This window comes from Platichthys flesus, chromosome 2 (assembly GCF_949316205.1).
Source record: "Platichthys flesus chromosome 2, fPlaFle2.1, whole genome shotgun sequence".
In the NCBI taxonomy this organism is placed as follows: domain Eukaryota; kingdom Metazoa; phylum Chordata; class Actinopteri; order Pleuronectiformes; family Pleuronectidae; genus Platichthys; species Platichthys flesus.
In genome coordinates this window covers 10,578,403-10,597,951 of record NC_084946.1, presented here as the reverse complement: position 1 = coordinate 10,597,951, position 19,549 = coordinate 10,578,403, and the positions used below count along the sequence as shown (strand labels likewise).

At 45.0% G+C, this 19,549-nt stretch overlaps 1 protein-coding gene across 1 annotated transcript in view; it reads left to right on the top strand.

Annotated features, from left to right (window-relative positions):
* celf4 (CUGBP, Elav-like family member 4) overlaps nt 1-19,549 on the top strand; it is an 85,360-nt gene that overhangs the window by 17,295 nt on the left and 48,516 nt on the right. The window contains exon 2 of the mRNA XM_062398046.1: nt 4,410-4,492. Within this exon, the coding sequence (XP_062254030.1) occupies nt 4,410-4,492 (83 nt within the window). The remainder of the gene's footprint in view (nt 1-4,409; nt 4,493-19,549) is intronic.

Here is a 19,549-nt window from a genome sequence, read left to right as displayed (position 1 = left end):
ACCCCAAATTTCCCTGATGTAGCATCAGTGTATGAGTGAATGGTCATATAGAAACGCTGTATGACTGGTCAAGCCAATGGGTGAATGTTACTCGTAGTTTTTTTTTTAAGTTGGATTGGTCATAGCTCAAAATAAATGCAAATATCATGTTTTTAGTGAAAGATCTTGAAAACGTACAAAAGTTTGATAGAGAAAGTTAGCAACAAGCTTTCCTCTGGAGCTACTGGCACAGGTACTTTCCAAAGTGTCCACAGTTGGTGGGGAACAAAGCCATAGCTTAATGCAGTGAATATCTTACCTTCGCTCGGTGGACGCAAGCATGACTTCAAATGAAAACTAAGATTGTTCCGTATCTGCCAGACATATAAAAAGGCAACTGCTAATAATGTGTTAGCCATATAAACTTAGAAACTTTAGGCCAGTGTTCTATGTCCGTCTTATTTTGCTTTCCCCCATTGGCAAATAAAATATTGTCGGTTTGAAAATCAAAGAAAAGCTCAAATAGCTGTAAAATCCTTGTTAATGTCCAATGGTCTAAATTCTATCTCGGCCAACCAAAGCTAAAATATCTGAACCACACCATTCAGCCATGACGTTAAAACCACTCTCTGGTTGCAGCGTCATGGCGATTGATGTAGATGCTAACACGGCCTCACACAGACACACACTCTCTCGCATACAAACACACACAGAAAGTGGCAGTCAACAAACGTTCAATTTATCATCATTGTTACAAGTCAGATGCTGGCAGCAGCTCTAGTATCTGACTAAGACCCATATTGGCCCAGGAGAGAGAGATAAGCTGTTTGTTTCTGCTGTCAATGCTGCCAATTTGGTTTCCCATCACTTCAAATTCAAATCAACAGCAGTGCAGAGGGGATCTGTGGGAGCGAGGAGAGGGGAGCGAGGGAGAGCGAGAGAAGGGCAAGGGAGCAAAAAGAAAGGGGGAGGAGAATAGCGGAAGAGGAAAAGCAACAGAACAGCGAGGGATGCTCCGTGAGACAGGGAGAGAAAGTAGATAAGATCACCCTAGCTTCTGTGAACACCATCCCCCTGTGTCCTACACTCGCTTCTTATCTCAACCACTGCAGACACCCTAAAGGGACACACACCCACCGAGAGAGAGAGGGAGAGAGACAGAAAGAAGGTGAGAGGGGGGGGTGGAGAAACAGAAAAAGAGTATGGGACAGAGAGAGAGAGAGAGAGAGAGAGAGAGAAGGGGGTATATGGGAAAGAAGAAGAGAGAGGATGAAAGAAAGCAGCAATGGAATGGTGGAGACTATGAATACGTGCCCGTGGAAGAAGGAGAAAGACACGAGCTGCAGCGGTGAATCCCGCCAACTGTCACCAGGCCTCATTTAAACCACAGCTGTGTTAGACCATAGAGCTTTGACCTTGTTCACTATGAGAATCTCTGACTTGATCATCTTCCTCTGCTAGATGTAGTTTCCCTAACGCGTTGACGGTGGGCCCCAACTTACCCCGGGAGTGACGCAGTTGACATTTTGTTTCAATACCAAATGTGAGCTTCAGGTACGAGGTGTGATCAGGCTCTACGTGACTGCAAAATATTAAGTGAGCTGTACATGGATTAGTCGCAACAATAATTGACATATATAGATATGTATGAAAAAGTAAAATACATAATGTATTGCTTGATTTAAAGAAGAGTTTGCCATTGAGAGTACCTTTTCAGAAAATGTGACTTCATTTAAGAGCCCAGCTAATAAAAAAATTGATCAAAATATGATAGGGGGAAATATATATAATAGATATATTATAGTTGATGATTTGATATATTTACTTTACCAATCTTGAGTTTATTTATTGTCACAATAAGTACAAATCACCAGTGTATACTTGCTATACTTCTAAAGTATTTTCCTATGGGTTTTTGCCCGATTGTATGCAGTATAGAGCTGACATGAAATGAGGAAAGGGGAAGATGGGGAATAACATCTAACAAAGGTCACTAGCTGAACTGCATGGTCAGCACTCGAAACCTGGAGGTCAACAGTATGACCTCAGCTGTAACAGCCTAACATCATGTTCATGAACCATGAGTGCACGGAAATTAGTAAATGAGCAGTGGAGTATAAATAGCTGACAAATAAATAAATGATGGCTAGAGGGTTGAAAAGTAGAACTGCTGCTTCTCAAACGAGAGCAGTTTACATTTGGATCTGAGGAAATGAGAATTAAGACCCTGTAAGTGTAATGATCAACGATACCAGAATCACTGTGTCTTGTAAATATATGAAATATAAAATGTAATCGCTGCCTGGATTACATTTCCTGGCACCATTGTGCACATTTCACAAGAGAAGGAAGTGCCTGGTTTTTGTGCACGTAATCAGTACATAAGGGGCTAGTTGGTTGGATGGTGGGTGTAAAGGGAAACAAGCGAAAACAATGTCGGTAAAGATAACTTAAAACAGCACGGCCTCTGGTTTGGTGTGTTTGTGTCCTCTAGTTTCCTCAGACTTTCTCTAACCTTAACCAAGTGCTGCCAGGGCCTACATTTTGCAACAGCAATGTTAAATCATGCTTCAGATGCTACAAGCAAGAATGGATGTTCTCGAAAAACTAATAAAATATGCTGTCAGTGAGTATTTCATGGACGTGTTCTATATCAGAATATCTGACTTAGCGGTGGTTTCCGCAGTTATCCTGGACCCCTGGATATATTGGATGTAGTGGGTGCCGAGGCTGCAATCTTGCGAGTGAGTGTCGGGCGTGTGAATCGGAGGCTCGTGTGTGCTTCCTGTGGGACGGTGCCCGGCATGTAGCGTTAACACGACAGGCCCGTAGAGGATGAGGAGGAAGCCAAGCTGTCAGCGGCCAGCTCCCACTTCGCCTAATGAGAGAGAGGCCCGTTAATTAAAAACACCAACAGGCGGAGCTCCCCAGCGTCCCGCCATCAGGACGACCCCGGGTTAAAGACACGGAGCCAAGAGGATGAGACGCACGCTGCTTCTACATACAGTGCGTGGTGCTGCCCCTCAACAATAAACAGCCCCCGGAATGCAAAAAAAAAAGAACAAAGTGAAACTGGGTAGAGCTGCAGGAGGGTGGGGGGGGTGGGGGGGTGCGCGCTTTTTATAAACTGCGTTGTTTGTATTTTTGGGGGGAGGGGTCTATGATAATCATCTAATATTCAGTCCTTGATGTTCTGTGGTTCTTTTGTGTCTGGCGCGAGGTGCACGGCAGCAGGGAACAGTTTATCAATGTCTTCAATGCAGACTTCTGTAGTTCCCAAAATGTGATGTTTCTGTCGACTCTATTGTTCAGGAACAGAGCTCTTTTTCAAACACTTCAAACGCCTGTTAATATTGTTGTCATTGTGCAAACGCAGACACTAATCATCCCCTCTGCACGACTTTTTCTTCTTCCATCGAATTTAATTGAATTCTATTTAAATGAACGCTTTTTTTTTCATTAAGAGGATGTCTACAGTCTGGATCAGAGCTTGGAAGCACAACACCTGCATATTTAGTGCGAGGAGAAATGTTTTGCCCGAAACCGATTCACGTCGCCGCCGCCTATTGTGCAATTGTATTTGTAAGTGTTTTATTAAACTGTCAAACACATGAATCATTAGCCTTGATCTGCAGATTGACAGTTTGTCAGCTCTCTGACAGTGGCGCGCGCCTCGCTGTCAACAGAGGGTGGCGAGGTAACGGCTTACACGTTCCCCACGGCTCCCTCGTCTTCTCCTTCTCCTTCTTCTTCTTCTTCCGTGCCTCCTGCGTCTCCATCTTCCTTTCCACCCCCACATGTCAGCCCAGGTGCTAACAAAACCGGGGATTGTGGGTAGTCTTGGAACATATGGAGCAGAGAGACGGAGAAATGAAGGGTGGCGCGGGGAGGGAGGGGTGCGAGAGAACGAGAGAGAGAGGGAGAAGCTGTCAGGGAAATGTCTATCCCTGTCACAGCAGCCGAAGGCGTGCGATGGACAAATGGATAACTACAATTTCAGACTGCCAGAGAGGAGGCGCTCTCAGATGCGATGGGTTTTCTGGGCAGTGGCTCTCACGCAGCAGATCTCCAAAGCGCCATGACTTTTTATTTTTTTTTGGTCCCACGTCCATTTCTGTCTCTGCATGTGTATGGATCATGTTTGTATACACAGGAATATTCCGTTTATTCAGTTGCTGAAATGCTGTTCGTCGTGCACGAACACTCACAGGCGCACACTCACAAACACAAGCAAATTCCCTGTGCGACCATGTAGACAGAGTGTCAGAGCTGTGGCTGCAGGCGTGTGTGCTTGTGTGTGTGTGTGCGTGTGTGTGTGTAGTCTTTTGGCTGTTCGCTGATGATTGGTGCAGCCCCCTCCCACGGCTGTCTCTGCTTCTCTGTCCCCAGTTCCCATCAAATAATTATCTCTCCCTCTCGCTGTATTTCAGGCTGTGCCTTCCTCACCTACTGTGCCAGAGAGTCGGCCCTGAAAGCCCAGAATGCATTGCACGAGCAGAAGACCCTGCCAGGGGTAAGTTGTACACGACGAAAGCCACGTCGACCCAAAAGCGGGATCTTACAGAAACACATTGCAGATGCAGGTTTCATTTTTAAAATACAGTATAATGCATTATATTCATTTCAAATCAATGGGGACCCACCGTCTTCACCATTCCTGTCATGTTGGAAGAGCACAGCTCTTTCTCTTAAATATCCCTCCTCTTCCACCCCCCACCGTCACCACTCCACAAACCCCTTTCACTGCCCCCCCACACACACACTCTCTCTCTCTTCACTTTGACAGTCACACACACAAACCCATAGGGAGAAACCACACACAGCATCACATCATAGGCATACTATTTATAGGCCTTCCTCCAGTTTGTGTAAATGAGTGTGTGCCTCTTTCTCCTTCTCTCTCACTGTGTGTGTGTGTGTGTGTGTGTGTGTGTGTGTGTGTGTGTGTGTGTGAGCATCCATGTGTGTGGGCAAGTGTGCGAGAGATAGACAAGAGAGGGATGAAAAGTGGGTGGGCGGGTGGATGTGGGCTATTTGTACATTTATGTGCACGCTCTGTGTTGTGCCCCGGCCTGGCAGCAACATGAGTGTGCATCGTGAATGTTCCATCTCGACAACACGTCCTCACATGTACGATGCAGCTGGATGCAAAGCGTGTCTCGTTGTAATGCTCAGCTCCGGTTCATGTATGCTAGAATCGAGGGAGCTGTGACACTGTCGTAGAGGAGCAGCAGATATTTGATTGTCAGCTATCGTGTGCGTGAGTTGATATTTGTGTGCAAGGGATTATATGCATCGTGAGCATTTTCTTGCGTGTACACATAATTGAATGATTAGATATTTGTGTGTGTGTGTGTGTGTGTGCATGCATTCTTGCAATCGTGTTCTTAAGGTCTGCAAGCACCTGAATGCACACGCATCCGTGCTTGCGCGGGCACATAAACGTGGCGCCCCAGCCCGCCTGCGCATGTATGCGTGTTAGGAAGTTTTGATGCGTCTCTGTCAGGCCTGGCTCAGTTTGCTCTGTTCGTTTTTAATGACGCCTCCAGGGAAGCTGACAGTCGCCGTGTTGAGCGCACAGCCTTTGATGTGAGTGATTATGACATCACAGACGTGCAGCCGAGAAGAGCGGAGGAGTGGGGATCCGTGCTTTCCTTTTTTTTTTTCACTTCCCAGTGGCATATTAGTCAGAAAGAGAGAGAGAGAGAGAGTGAGAGAGAGAAAGAGTGAGTATATTTGGCCAAAACCAGAATGCGATTTCGTGTTCACACAAAATGTGCTGCCGATTGATGTTTTTTGCCTTTGCTGCCATTGTTTGACACAGACCAAAATATATGGGCACAAAAGCAACCTCTTTAAGGATTCTGTCATTGCCTCTTCAGGGGAGAGGGACTGTATTTAGCTGAACATGCCACACAGTAATGCATCAACAGCAAACAAATTGAATCAGTCACTTGCGATCAACATTGTTTTAGAGGGAAATCCTAATTAGCAATGCCTTTGCCTGTGGAGGACGGTCTCAAGTTTGCATTTGATCGATGTTGAGTGTTAAGTCAACAGAAGTAATGCCACAGGACAGTCCTAGGTGCTCAACAAACCCTGAAGCCGTGCGCTCGGAGAGGCAGACCAGGAGACCGCCTTGTGTTGCCGGTGGAGGTAAAAGCCAGCAAAACAGAATAAATGAGTCCTCTAGAAAAAGAGCGAGGACTTGGCCCTGGGAAAGGCAGTGGGACGTTTTATAGCACACGACTACACCCTCTCCCCTCCGCTTTTTTTCCGCCTCCCCTTTTCTCTGCATCTTTCAGTCTCCCCCCCCCCCCCCCCCCACACTCACAGGCCAACACAACCAAAAAGCCTGCAAATGAAATCCCTTTTTTCCCCTTAAAGCTTCTTTCCCCTTCACTTCACGTCCTGATGCGCTTTTTATCGTCAAAGTTGCTCCCAAACCCCCTCACATTTAAAAAGTTTCCTGCCATCCTTTTTTCTTTCGCTGCCAGGTGAGCCGAGAGAAGAGGGGATTTGGCTTCCTTGTGGAAAGGCCCTGTAAGCATCGCTGCAGGCTGTTGGTGGTTCTTCGACAAAGTACTGAGGGCTGCCTCGTGTGTATGCGAGTGTCTGTGTGTACGCAACTGAGCGAGTGCAGCGTCAGGAGAGACTTTGGGTAAACAAGCGGCAAAGCAAAAACACTGATGTTAAAGTGACACTGACATTGACCTACTCCTGATAGGCGACAAATTGTTTTCCCATCCCTCGTTCCATCACGGTGTTAGAAGCTACAGGTACACAGGATTAGGCTGATAGAAAATAAATAAACGTTAGGCGTAATTAAATCAACCGGACTGGCACTGAAACTCACAATGAACACAGCCAAGAGATACGTTTGAATGATAAACCCATACAAGGCCAGAACATTCATTCAATAGATGGATGAATGAGCAGATCTTCTCCGCACAGGTCCAGGGCCTCGAGGGTTTATTTGCCCGTTAAGCAAGAGTCACTCTCAATGAAATCTGTGGGTGAAAAAGACCAAGGGCTCAGTTAAAATGATTAAGTGTCTCGATCGTGTCTTTTTGTTCCTGATCGCGATCTGAGGGTTTCATATACGATACTCACCGCCACTAGATGTCACACAAGCACCGGCATCGCGTACAAAAATAAATGCTTCATCTGCAACTCCCCGCTCCTTTGTGTTCGCGTTTGCCTTTTTGGAAAGGTTCCATGCAGCTAGCTGCCGTGCGCACAGATAAAGCTGATCCGCTTGAACCCACTTTAGCTCCTACCAGTGTCGGAGCCTCCGTGTGAGACATTTCAGTTTGTAAATGTTTGTTTTTAAAGCTTATTTTGGAGATGCACTCATTCTTGCAACACCAATCTCACTGGGCCTGCATGAGTGTTTATAAATAAGGTGTAGCCAACGTTTCTGGGTTAACAGCACAGTGGTGGGCAGGAGATGTTTTTAAACTCATTCATTTAATTTCTTCTTAGGTGTTGTGTTCAATCAACGGCAGCACTTTAGAATGCTGGTCAAGCTAAAAAGTTCAATAGGATTTACAGGAAAGAAAACAAGCATGAGGAAAGTAGATTAAATGCAAGTTATCACAAGTGAAGCAGCTTCTGGATTTGAAGTACACAACTGAGCTGATCAATTTAGTGTGGGTGTTTTTTTTTGAGGAGATGCTATGTGAGACAAGCCAAAAATGGGGCGCGTCCCAAACGTCATGTCCCTGGCTGCTGTATTTGTGATCCCGCGCTCCAGTTACAGACTCCTACTACAGTGAGAGGCATTAAAAAAGCTTCTATTGATTCTGGCAAAAATCCTTACATGTGGGTGGATGTGTTTTCGTGTGTGCACGTGTGTGTGGCTGTGGGTGTACGTGCGGGTCGCAGGGTGGAGCTGCAGAGTTGAGCTAGCACAGGGGGCAAATACCCACCAGCACATCCTCCCGCACACATATACTTTCACGTGCAAAGAAAAATAATAAATAAAAACCTGATCTGGCATTCACTCAAACACACTGTCAGATATACAGTACGGGCCTCCCTACAACCATAAACCCCCACACAGTGCACAAAAGGACATGCACTATTGAGTCCTGAGCAGAATATTTCAGGTTTTTTGAAAAAGTAATGCATATAAATACAACACATGCACCCAACACTCCAAACCCTACTCTTCGCAGCAGAAATACAACAGTCCTCGTAAACACTTCCATTCAACTACCTGATACTGTGATACTCAGAGAGAGAGAGAGAGAGAGAGAGGGAGAGAGAGAGAGAGAGAAATACAGAGAAAGCAAAACAGAAGAAGGCAGCGAGTGAGAGAGAGAGAGAAATACAGCGTCGATTGACTCGCACTGTAATAGTGAGCCAGATGAGAAAATATAGAACACTGTGAATCAATGCGTCATTTCAGAGCGCTTTCCCACACACACATACACACAAACACACACTAAGATAATGGAGCCCATATACACACACCGAGTTTTCAGCCCTGGGGCAAACAAACACCAGAAAAGACGGGAAGGCAAATGAATAGCAGGAGGGAGGAAAGAGGAAGGGGCTGATGGAGGCAGGTTGGAGAGAGTGGGTGGATCGCGGGAGTGGGAGGAGAGGTATAGTCGGGTGCCTCCATACTGACTGATTTGTGTCTTGTGTTTCTTTTTTCATCCCCCCCTCGGTTGAGATAATGCCAGGGCGAGAAATCCATGTCATTGATTGGCTCCTGCGACCCAGTTTCATGGCAGCTTTTTCTCAATAAGTTGCCCTTATTGGTCGATAACTGCCAGGCTCCCCAGGTGAAGTGGGTCAAGAGATATTTGGGGGGGGGGGGGGGGGGGGTTGCAGCGGTGCTCGGTTATGATTTGTTTCCCGTAAGCGTGCAAGTACAATATTTCACTACTTTTTATAGATTAAGATTAGTGGTGCAGTGTGCAGCAGGCGTGGCTGCACGTCCACATGAACGATGCTGCGGGCCCTCCGGCTGGAACGTCCCCTTTTTCTCCCCACGCCATCACCTCTTCAACTATCCTTATCACCCTTACTGGGAAAAAAACTAAAAACGTTTGGCCACATATCAAGGACCGGTTAATGAATCCACATCCGCTGACAGGATGCACAGGCAAGTATCGAAAGGCTTCACCAAAAAACACAGATTTTTTGTAAACTCATACACCTATTTAGCAGCTTATTTCACTCTTACATGCCTAACAGCAGAAACTAGCGGGCACTCTCAGTAGCCGGTGCAACAAAAGAATAAACATTATCCAATGTCCAAAACGGGAGCAAAGCTTTTAGGAGAGGCAGTATGCTGCCTGAGTCCTGGCAGGTCATAAAAATTCAAATGAGTCTCCACAACAGACAGTAGGAAACCAGAGAGACTTTCTGAAAGTAGTGTTTGTAATAAATTCAGAGTTAAACGCAAATTCAGTTCAATTCATGGGACATCTGAATGCTGCAGCAGCCAATTATGTTTTAAACTAGTGATGAGAATTATTGCTCTTTGAACTGAGCCAGAACTTATGATGCTGTTTCTTTCCTGAAACAGCTCATTGGTTGACTTTTCTTTCTTGACTGCAAACCAAGAACAGCCCCAGAAAAGAGAGTGTCTCCCTGATTAAGTGATGAAGTTACACCATTGATTGGCCAAGTGTTACTTTCCCAATTGGCTGCTGCTATTTTCAAAATGACTAACCACAAATAGTGCAGGTCATTCCCAATGTACATGTAAATGTCCAGCCATAAATCTGTTGTTTGGGGACAGGAGGGACTTTGTTTATCTTTGGAATAATAACTAGGGGCAGTGACATTTTGGAACAATGACAAAAGACTGGCTGTCACCAGTGAAGATCTGGCTCCTTTAGCTCGGCTAAGCCAGGTCCATAAAATTGGTTTCACCAGTTTGGTGTTGGACACTCTTGACAAGACAACACAGAGCCTGTACCTCAACCCAACCAACTAACAGAAATAACAGCCAGTTTTTTTATCCTGCAGCAACTGAGCCCTGTCTCACTAATGCTCTTGAGGCTGAATGGGAGCAATTCCCTGCAGCTGAGTCCAAACGTCTTGTGGAAATCCTTCCTAGAAGAGGAATGGAGGCTATTATAGCAGTCCAGGGTTTGGGTTGAATTGTTTAAGTGATTGATTGATGCTTTGAGCCACATGGTGTCCGCTGCATGTGGGCTTCTAGCAGTAAGCGAGTCCTTGTTGGATTGTTGAACCCTGCCTAGAAACATTTCCAATGGCCGAATTGGGGGCCTGTGTCTGACTAATGAAGTAACTTTCCAAAACCCATGTACAACACCCTCTGCCCTTTGACCCTTGAATTGTGTAAGGAAAGGATACATATCTCTACGGAAATGCACAAGGTTTGACTATACTCGTGAGTCACAAGAACATCCAATTGAATGAGCAGCGATAAGGACTTTGTTATTTCCGTCATAATGCCCATAATTTTACAAGATACTAGACAGCAACAACATTCAATATGAACCATCTGGCAAATCATAAAATACAGATCCCCATTTTCATAAGGAGGCCCCGTTTATGAGATTACGTATGGGTTTAATGTGTGGATGTCTCCATACTTTAGGCCATACGGTGTGACACATGAATGCTGCCACAATTATTATAAAGATTATCACAGCCTACACACCATCTATAAATCGCCATGTGGAGTTTGAGCAGATTGTACAAAAGTGAAAGGTTCATCTGTCGGGAGGCAGCCGTTCCCTTTAGTCCAGTAATCCAACTAACTTCAGAAGCGGTGCACGCCCCCCCGCTGGGTCAATGAAGTGATGATCCAAATGTGAAATTACACACCTCAATGCTACAAAGTGATATTGCAGAACATGCCGTGTCACTGCAGTAACCCATTTTTGATGTCGATCTCATTCAAAAAAAGGAGAGCTTGGAGTTTTGTCCAGGACTCCCCAGTGTTACTATACAAACATAACAATTCTAGTAACATGACCTGTCATCACTCTCTATTTGGACATGTGTCAAGTCAAGTTGGGATTCATATAACACCATAACACATTCCATATGCCCTTCTGAAAAATGCACTTCAAATTGTTGCTGACTGAAGAGTCCTCTGCAAAAAGTCAGAAAAAGTGTGAGATGCTCTTTAAACGAATGGATTGAACTGTCTGAGCAATTCAAAACACCTCTGTTAAGTGCCATTATTGGGTGATCCAAAACTTGTTGGTGTTCTCTCTAAAAAGCATGTCCTCGCTACAGGAACTACAGAGGTGCTACAGCTCCTTTCAGCATCTCATGCTGGCTCAAGTTATTGTCACAGTCTGAAATCAACTTGTCCTTGCCTTGAGTTTATATTGATCGACAAAAGTACAACCCTACAATGCACCGATGAGTCCTCATCCTGAGTATCACACTTCACTGAGCATTTACAAGTGTTAATGTCACTACTGGCAATTCAGGACTCCTCCATGTAACATCCAGCATGGAAGGAGACACATTCAAGTCCTTCCAGGGAAGTGGTTTTTTTTTGCACTTTTATAAAAAAAAAAAAAGATATTTGACAGAAACTTTTTCTTTGAGAAATCATTGATTCCAGCCCTCTTCCACAGCCCAAACACATGCAGGTTGGTGTGAAGTTAATTGAAGACTCTTAATTGCCCGTAAGTGTGAATATGAATGAGAACGGTTGTTTGTCTCTATAAGTTGACCTGACTATCCAATGGATGGATCGATGGATGAATGAACCCTGAAAGCCCTGCATCTCCTTACTGGAATAAAGAAGACAGTGGCCATGGCTGCTTTCACACATGCGCTGCAAACCCTGGATCTAGACATATCCTGGCGGAGCAGCGTGTGTCAGTGCAAATGTCCAAATCCGTTGGAACGGGCATTAAATGGACTTGAACCCGCCAGCTCTCGAGCACAAACGCATTTGTAACATACGATTGAATAGAATGTGATTGGATTCACAGCAAGCGAGTTAGCGAGTTGATGACATTTCAATCATTTCTCCCGTGCGGCTCGAGGCACTGCCCCACGCCTTATAACCACACGTTGTATTTCCAGTAGGTGAGAACGCGAATCCCCGGTTGTGTGCTCCGAGTGTGAAAGGGCAACTCCCGACATTGTTCTGACCCGAGTCCCCAGACATTATTATGTGAAAACGGCCTTTGACTGTCACTCGGGAAAGGACGTAGGCATGGGCCGCTGCAGCTGGAGCTATTTCTCCGCCCAAAAAAAAAGGCTTTAATAGCATCCTTACCAGTGTGCGCCTGGCTTCAGCCCTGGTCATGCGAATACTTCACAGATTTAAGCATCCCCATAAGCTGGTTGTGGTAGTCATTCTGTCATTGTCATAGTTTTACCTCCCGCTGCCGCTGCTGTATTGAGTCTGCCCGACTCCTGCTGCTTTGAAATATCCTGCCAGTCCGAGCTTTTTTCTCTTTCTTCTTTGTGAATAGCTGTATGTCACACTGCTATATAGCCTTATCTTTTTCATGCCCTTAAGCTCCACACACACATACAGTGCAGCTCGCCTTCCCACAACAGTAAGTGCGGTGTTGTCTGATCTTTTTATTGTAGCCTGTTCAGTTAATTTACCATGCACATTAAATGTCGAGGAACAGAGAACAGATAACTGAAAACAATAAAATGCAATAAATCAGTCACACCTACAATATAATTTATATATTAGAGCGGTGTTTTATTGATCGTTGGAGAATATTATGGTCCGTACTGTATACCTTTTCTTTCTGTCATGCATTAGTGCAGCTTGACTACTCGTGCTCTACTCCCATGTCTCTCCCTCGGTTGTCAGTGCGGGACGGGGCCGAGGCTTTGAAACACCAGATAACATTTTCATTCAGTGATTTCATTCTTTTTCCTCAGGCTCTGGTAGCTGCTGTATCTTTCTATATTTCTCTCAAGATCTTTCTATTAATCAGACTTTTTCCAGTTTTTCAAATGGAGCGTTCAATTTGGACAAACTGCCAGTGTGAGATTAGTTTCTCACATCCCAAACGCAAATGATTTTATTGGAAGTTTCCTTAAGATACTTTATAGAAGCAATGAACTTTTTTCCAAATTGGTTTTTGTAGAAATTTGGAATAAAACTGCTCAAGTGTTCTAAAATGGATGATGATGTTGAAGTTGCTTTCTGCAATGCTGCCTCTCTGGTAGCGGTATTATAAAATTGTTCTTTTGTCTTATGCTATATAGCAAATAAATTATTTCACAATGACCGCGGAGGAAAAAAAATCACAAGCCCAGTTTGAACAAGGGCTTTTTATAATGAGAACAACTAAAAGAAAAATGATTGTGTCAGTTCAAAGCAAAGGGCAATTATCATGCGATGCTTGCATTGCTGTTTTCTCTGTCTTCTTTCATCATAACCCTGATGGCAGAAACTACTCGAGGAATGTATAAGTGATTACAGAACAGCTAACAGTGTAGCAAAGAGGGAATATATAGGCAATGATTAGAAGACAGTGAGACGGAGCAGGTTAGAGGTAGAAACAGTAGCCAATGCTTTGGTATGCTGGAATGAACGTTTTTTTAAAAGTCGGGCCCAGCGGTGAGTCTCGCTGCAATATTAATGTTGTTTTTCTACTTCTCAAAGTTTCTATAAAGCACAAACTAACCGCTCACTTTTTACAAAGGGGGCTTTATTCTTCTGTAAATACAATTCTCATTCCAAGAAAAGCCACAATCCACTTTATTTTGTGACCTTCACCGTCCTCACCTTCGCTGGAGCCTTCGGAATATATAACACAGAGATTTCAATTTCTTCATTTGGCCCGTATTATCTGATATGTTCGACAGAGCGGGAAGTGGCGCTCGCAAATCTTGTTCCCGGCCCGGCTATAGCAGCTGGCGAGCTGGTGGCCGGGGGATGTGATAATGACACAACGCACCATCTGAGGCTGGATAGCGGGCCGCGACTCAGGCAGCTTTTAATAATTGATGGCAGCCAAGGCCCCGGATTGGCCAGTAATTGCATTACAGGTCACTTCTCAATAGCAATTTGTGAAAGTTGTGGTGATGTGTGCTGGGTGGCGATCAATAGGCACTGTCCAGAGATGTAGTCCCCCCCCTCACACACACACACACACACACCACCTCCCCTCTCTCTCTTTTTCTCTCATGCTATCTTTCTGTTTGAACGAAAGCAAGAGGTCCACTGGAAACACTTTTCTTCCATTGTCCTCTGCCACGGCAACAATGTCGGGACTTTTTCTTTTAAAATCAGATGAAAATCCTGGGTTCAATTTAAGTTAAGTCGCTGTGATCAGCCACAACCCAGATTAACGCCTTGAATACTCAAGTACTAACACACAAATTGCCTTCAAATATAGTTTTCATTTTAGGTATCCAAGACTGTTTTGAATAGAACTTGTATGTAACTTTGTGTGAGGGGTTTGATTGGGGGAACTCGTTTCACAATATTCAGCTTGACGTCCTGCTAATGTCAGCCTTTTTAAGATTAAGATTAAGATTAAGATACATTTATTTATCCCAAACACATGCACAGACACCCTGATGCAGGTAGGGAAATTTAACTTCTGCTTTTAACCCATCTGGTGCAGGACACACAGAGCAGTGAGCGACCATGTACGGCGCCCGGGGAGCAGATGTTGGGGGAGTAAGGTGCCTTGCTCAGGGGCACTAGACAGGGTAGGGAGAATCCTCTTGGATTTTTGGACAGATCAAACCAGAAACCTTTTCTGCCCATAGTCCAAGTTTCTGCCACTAGTCCACCGCCTCTCTTAATTATTAATTTGTTGCTTCTGGTGGTTAGTTTGGCCGAGCACATTAGTAGTGTGTGTAGTAGCATTTCAGTCAACACACAAATTGCGGTCGTTTTTTCCAAGAGCAAATTAAATGAGTATGTCACAGATTTATCATCGCATCACACTATTGTAGGTTCTGGACATGTTTTTAAAAATAAACAATGAATGCTGCACATCCAAAGACACTATCATTTTCTATGTATTGCATGTTTCTTTCTGGCACCTACATCACCCACATGCAACCCGACCGCCAACAGTTTGGTCAGAGCCTCGTGTGTGTTCACCTAGAACCTGATAATATAGCTTCAGGCCTGCCTGCAGAAGAGAGTTCTCAGCCCATGACGACACTCACTCACTTTACTCAGCTTCCTCCAGAGCCACAAAAAACATTTATTTTCACACATGCAGTCATTTTCCTGGTAGACCCGGTTAACAATTATTTTGTTGATCTATAATTGTTGCCACTTTGGTTTAGATTCAGAGTCCGATTCTGGTTCATCTGTTTTAACACTTGATGAAACTGACGTCAATGGGCCTAACAGCGGACCTACCCTACATATATGATTCACAAACATCTAAAAACAGCTATGGCTCTAAATAATAAGTCTGAGAAGATAGCACATAATAACGTTATCTCAGGTTGAGGGAAGGTCTAACAAAATGACTGATATGCATGAACAGAAGATAGGGTCTAACTTTAGGTCTTTCTTTTTATCTTGACCTACACGACAGACATCTGGAGGCTGGCTTTTTCTGCCACCTACATAAATGGTGATATTATGTTTTTGGACGTGAGGTAGAGCAGGTCGTCCGCTGAGTAAAGGTCAGCGGTTTGATCCCCATCTCCTTCATTCCTGGTGAAGAGTCCTTGTGCACGGCGCTGAACCCAAAATGCTCCTGACGGCTGTGCCAGCAGTGTGTGAGTAATGTACATTCGAGAAAGTGCTGCACCTAGACGCACTGCATGAATGGACGGACGGCAAAACTGTACCGCACTTTGAGTGGTCACCAAGAGTGGAATACAGACCATTTACCATTTAATCCGCCTCTTGTGAGACCTGCGGAAGAGCAATACCAAATCAATGCGGTGCCCGTTTATAGCAACAATACGTGGCTGAAACATAAAGTGAGTGAGAGAAAGCCTCGGGTTCAGGAGGTTAAAATAGCACAAGCGCTCAAATCCAGCATCATCACAATGCCTCACTTTCAACTGTAGTACAGCCTCTGAGCCCTGTGCCCCCTCTGGCTCCCCGGCTGCACTCCTTCTCATGGAAGTTATTTACTGTTCCAGCCTCAAAACGCTCCCCTGACAGACTCACACACAGACACGACTTTGCCTTTGTTTCTACTTTCTTGCTCCTATTGTTGACATCTCACCCACTTTGACATTTAAACTATCACTGGCATCTCTCCACATCTGCTGTTCATTCGTTGTTGTTTTTTCTCGCTCTCTGTCTGTCCCTCTCTCGTTCTGTCTCCCCCGCTCCCCTCTCCTCCTGCTTCCTCTGCTGTGGCGTGGAGAGGAGCGGAGGAGAGAAGAGTGGAGGAGACAGGAGATTTTGCATGCTCTAAATACAGCCTCTACGTGTGTGGGGTGCTGTCATCAGAGGAGAGAAGGGACAGGGGATGGTTCCGTTTCTTTTGTGAGAGTGCATGTGCGTTTGTGTGTGTGTGTGTGTGTGTACAAATGTTTGCCTATGTGACAGCGTGCGCATTAATCCCAGCAAACATCAAAGATGCTCCCTCATCCATCTCTCTGTCTTTCCTCTCCTTCTCGTCCCCCCCCTCCCTCCGTCAGTCCCTCTAATCCTCCTTTAACATCAATTTGTCTGCGTTGCCTTTTTGTGCTTCTGTCGTCATACCCTGCCTTTTGCTTGCCTGTCTGTTTTGGTGCGTCTCACCTCTCTTGCATGTGCCTGGCGGAGTGTGACAGCATTGAGAAGTCACCAAAGAGGTAAATGATGATAGGTCATCCATCATGCTTTATGGACTCTGTATGGCGCGGCCGTGGAGAGTGGCTGCACCGCGCAGTAACTCAGAACACTCTGTCCCTCCATATAACCAGGCAGCGGCTCTCTGCTGCTCGCCTCGACTATGCAGGGCGAGTGTTTGTGCGCGAGACACGGGAAGAGCGGCGTCTGACTCACCCACTTAAACTTTTCTCTTTGTGATTCAATGTGTGTGTGCGTGCATGTGTATGTGTGTGTGTGTGTGTGTGGGGGGGGGGGGGGGGGGTGATAGAGGGAGAGGAAGATAAAACAGAAAGAGTGTTTGGTCCACACTGGCAAACTGTGTGTAACAGGCCTTCATTATTGCCTGATGTGATGCTGCTGCTGGGAGAATCAACTCTTGCATCATCAATTCTTAGTATTCCGTGCGTGTGTGTGTGTGTGTGTGTGTGTAAGAGAGCGCAAGAGAGGGAGAGTGAAAGAGAGAGAAAGTTTCTATGTATTGTGTTTGTGAAAAAGCAAAAGTTGAAGATTTATAAGTTAATGTAAGAAGGTATCTTTCAGAGTTTGGTCCTTTTTAATGCCGTATGTTGCCTTATCTGGTTGTTTGATCATTCATCCTCCACACACTGGCCCTGAAGTGATCTCCTCATCTGTGAAATTGAACCTGCTATGTCGTGAATTGGCTTTTAAATACAATATTCTATCTTTGTGTCCCTCCTGTGCTCAATTTCCAGGGTTGCTGGGAGATGTCAACAAACCTACACACTACTGCAGACATTTTTTTCAATGAATGTTCACACTCAACCACAAAAACGACTACAAACACTCAAACGAGCATGCCCGACCAATAGGTGGCGATAAAGTGCACATCAACGATCTGTCAAATACCAGAGACGAATATTTTGAGAATAATCATTGGTATCACTGGTGTTGTTCTTGTTTCCTGTGCCTGCTCCTTACACAAAGCAACAGAAGGCATGTGTGAAATAATCTTTGCTTTACCGAGTTTTTGAAAATCGGTACTCGGTAAAAATCTCTGTTTTAGTGACTTGAAACGTTGTTTGTGTGGATGAGAGGCCCAATTGCAGAGGAAAGAGTTTAACGTTAAATATTTGCATCCCTGAGACAGGGCCTATAAGTACCTCTTATTTTTACAGTGTGGTCATGTTAGGAAGGGATTACCGAAGTATTTTGTTAAGACAGCCTTCAAAAGCAGATTTCTCTAACATCCTCACACCTACTTTCTTTTCTCTCTTTTCCTGCAACATTTTCCCTTCCCTCCATCTCCTTTCTCTCTCCATCCTTTCCTATAACCCTCACTCTTTCTCTATGGAGAACCTGTTCACACTTTTCTTTTGTCACCTTTCCACCTGGAAGAACAATTGCTCTGACAGAGTTCACTCTGTCTCTCCGTCTCTCCGCCCTCTTCTCCCACACTTCCTCCCCGCGCTATACCACTTTCTTAGATCCAGAGGGAATCACACTGTCTGAACCAAATGTGCCACAAACTTGTCAGATGGTGTTTGTTTTCCACCACTTTCCCATACTTCTTTTTCAGCACACGGTCGTGTGTCTGCGTGGGTGTTTTAACGGCGTCTATGTATTTGACAAAGTGCTTTGACATGTGCCGCGCTCGCACATCAACAGAATGAGAATATGCGGGGTCATTATTGAAATAGGAGTCTGCAACGGGGAAAGGGGGCTGGGGGTGCGCCAGACTGAGTCACAAGGTTTGTGTGATGATAAGCTTTGTACGTTCAGACAGCTTGTCGGCATATATGTGAAGACTATAAGTAAACAACCTCTCCAACGAGGCTCCCATGATACTTTGAACATAGGATATTTTGCTGAAACCAAAGGTGTATAAGGGACTGAACAGCTGCGTTCCTGCCACCAAAAAGTGTAACACGATTCCACAGAGGTACAAGCTCTCTACATAAGAACTTGCAGCACAGAGTCTAGCAAACAAACACTGAGAACATGACATATGCGCTGAATAACCAAGAAGATTCAGATTCCTGTGGATTTGATGACAATCAGAAGGGTTGCTTGACAGTTAAACTAGAATTGATTGGGAGACAAGGCTCTGATATTTTAAACCCTACACTCTTTAGCACAGTTTTGCTTCTAGTTCAAAGCCATAATTATCATTACTGTTTGGTTTTACTCCAATAATCCATTTGCTCTGATCACCTGATATGTATAAATTAAAGCTAAACCCCGGAGGTGCAGAGACTGGGGCCTTCCAAGAGTAGCACCGCTAAGGGCTCCTATCAGAGCGGATCAATGGTCGACAGAACTTACTGGTGAAATGAAAAAAAGAGCAGGGTAAAGGGGAAGTAGGCAAGAAGGACACTTAGAAGGGTAAGTCTGCCGGGGAGCATTGTAACTCACCTCTGGCAATCCCATACTGTAATCACACCTCTAAAACTCATCCCAAACTTTGGCAAGACGTGGCACCTGCACCAGCATCCTTTATGAATGTCACAGCCCGTGAGAGGAAAATGATTACGTTGCAAGGAAGACAGGGGGCTGAAACAGGAGGAGGTGGGAGAACTAGGGAGAAGAAAAATCACTTTGATGGATTATGCTCCTCGTGGGACAACCTTGTAACGTTTCTGGACAGGATCCGAACGCACCCAGATTCTCTGTTACAGCAAAGATTCTCTTCTTTCCTTCCGTCCCCTTTTGTCATCCCAGACGTGCACTGACTGTGACAACTGTGCCAGCGCCGATACCTGATGATACCGCTCGCAGGAACTAATTACCACCAGTAATTAAGAGATGTGACGTGGCTCCTACCATGCTGTCTTTGGGTGGAGAAGACCTTAATTGCTGTTGCCACATAAATGA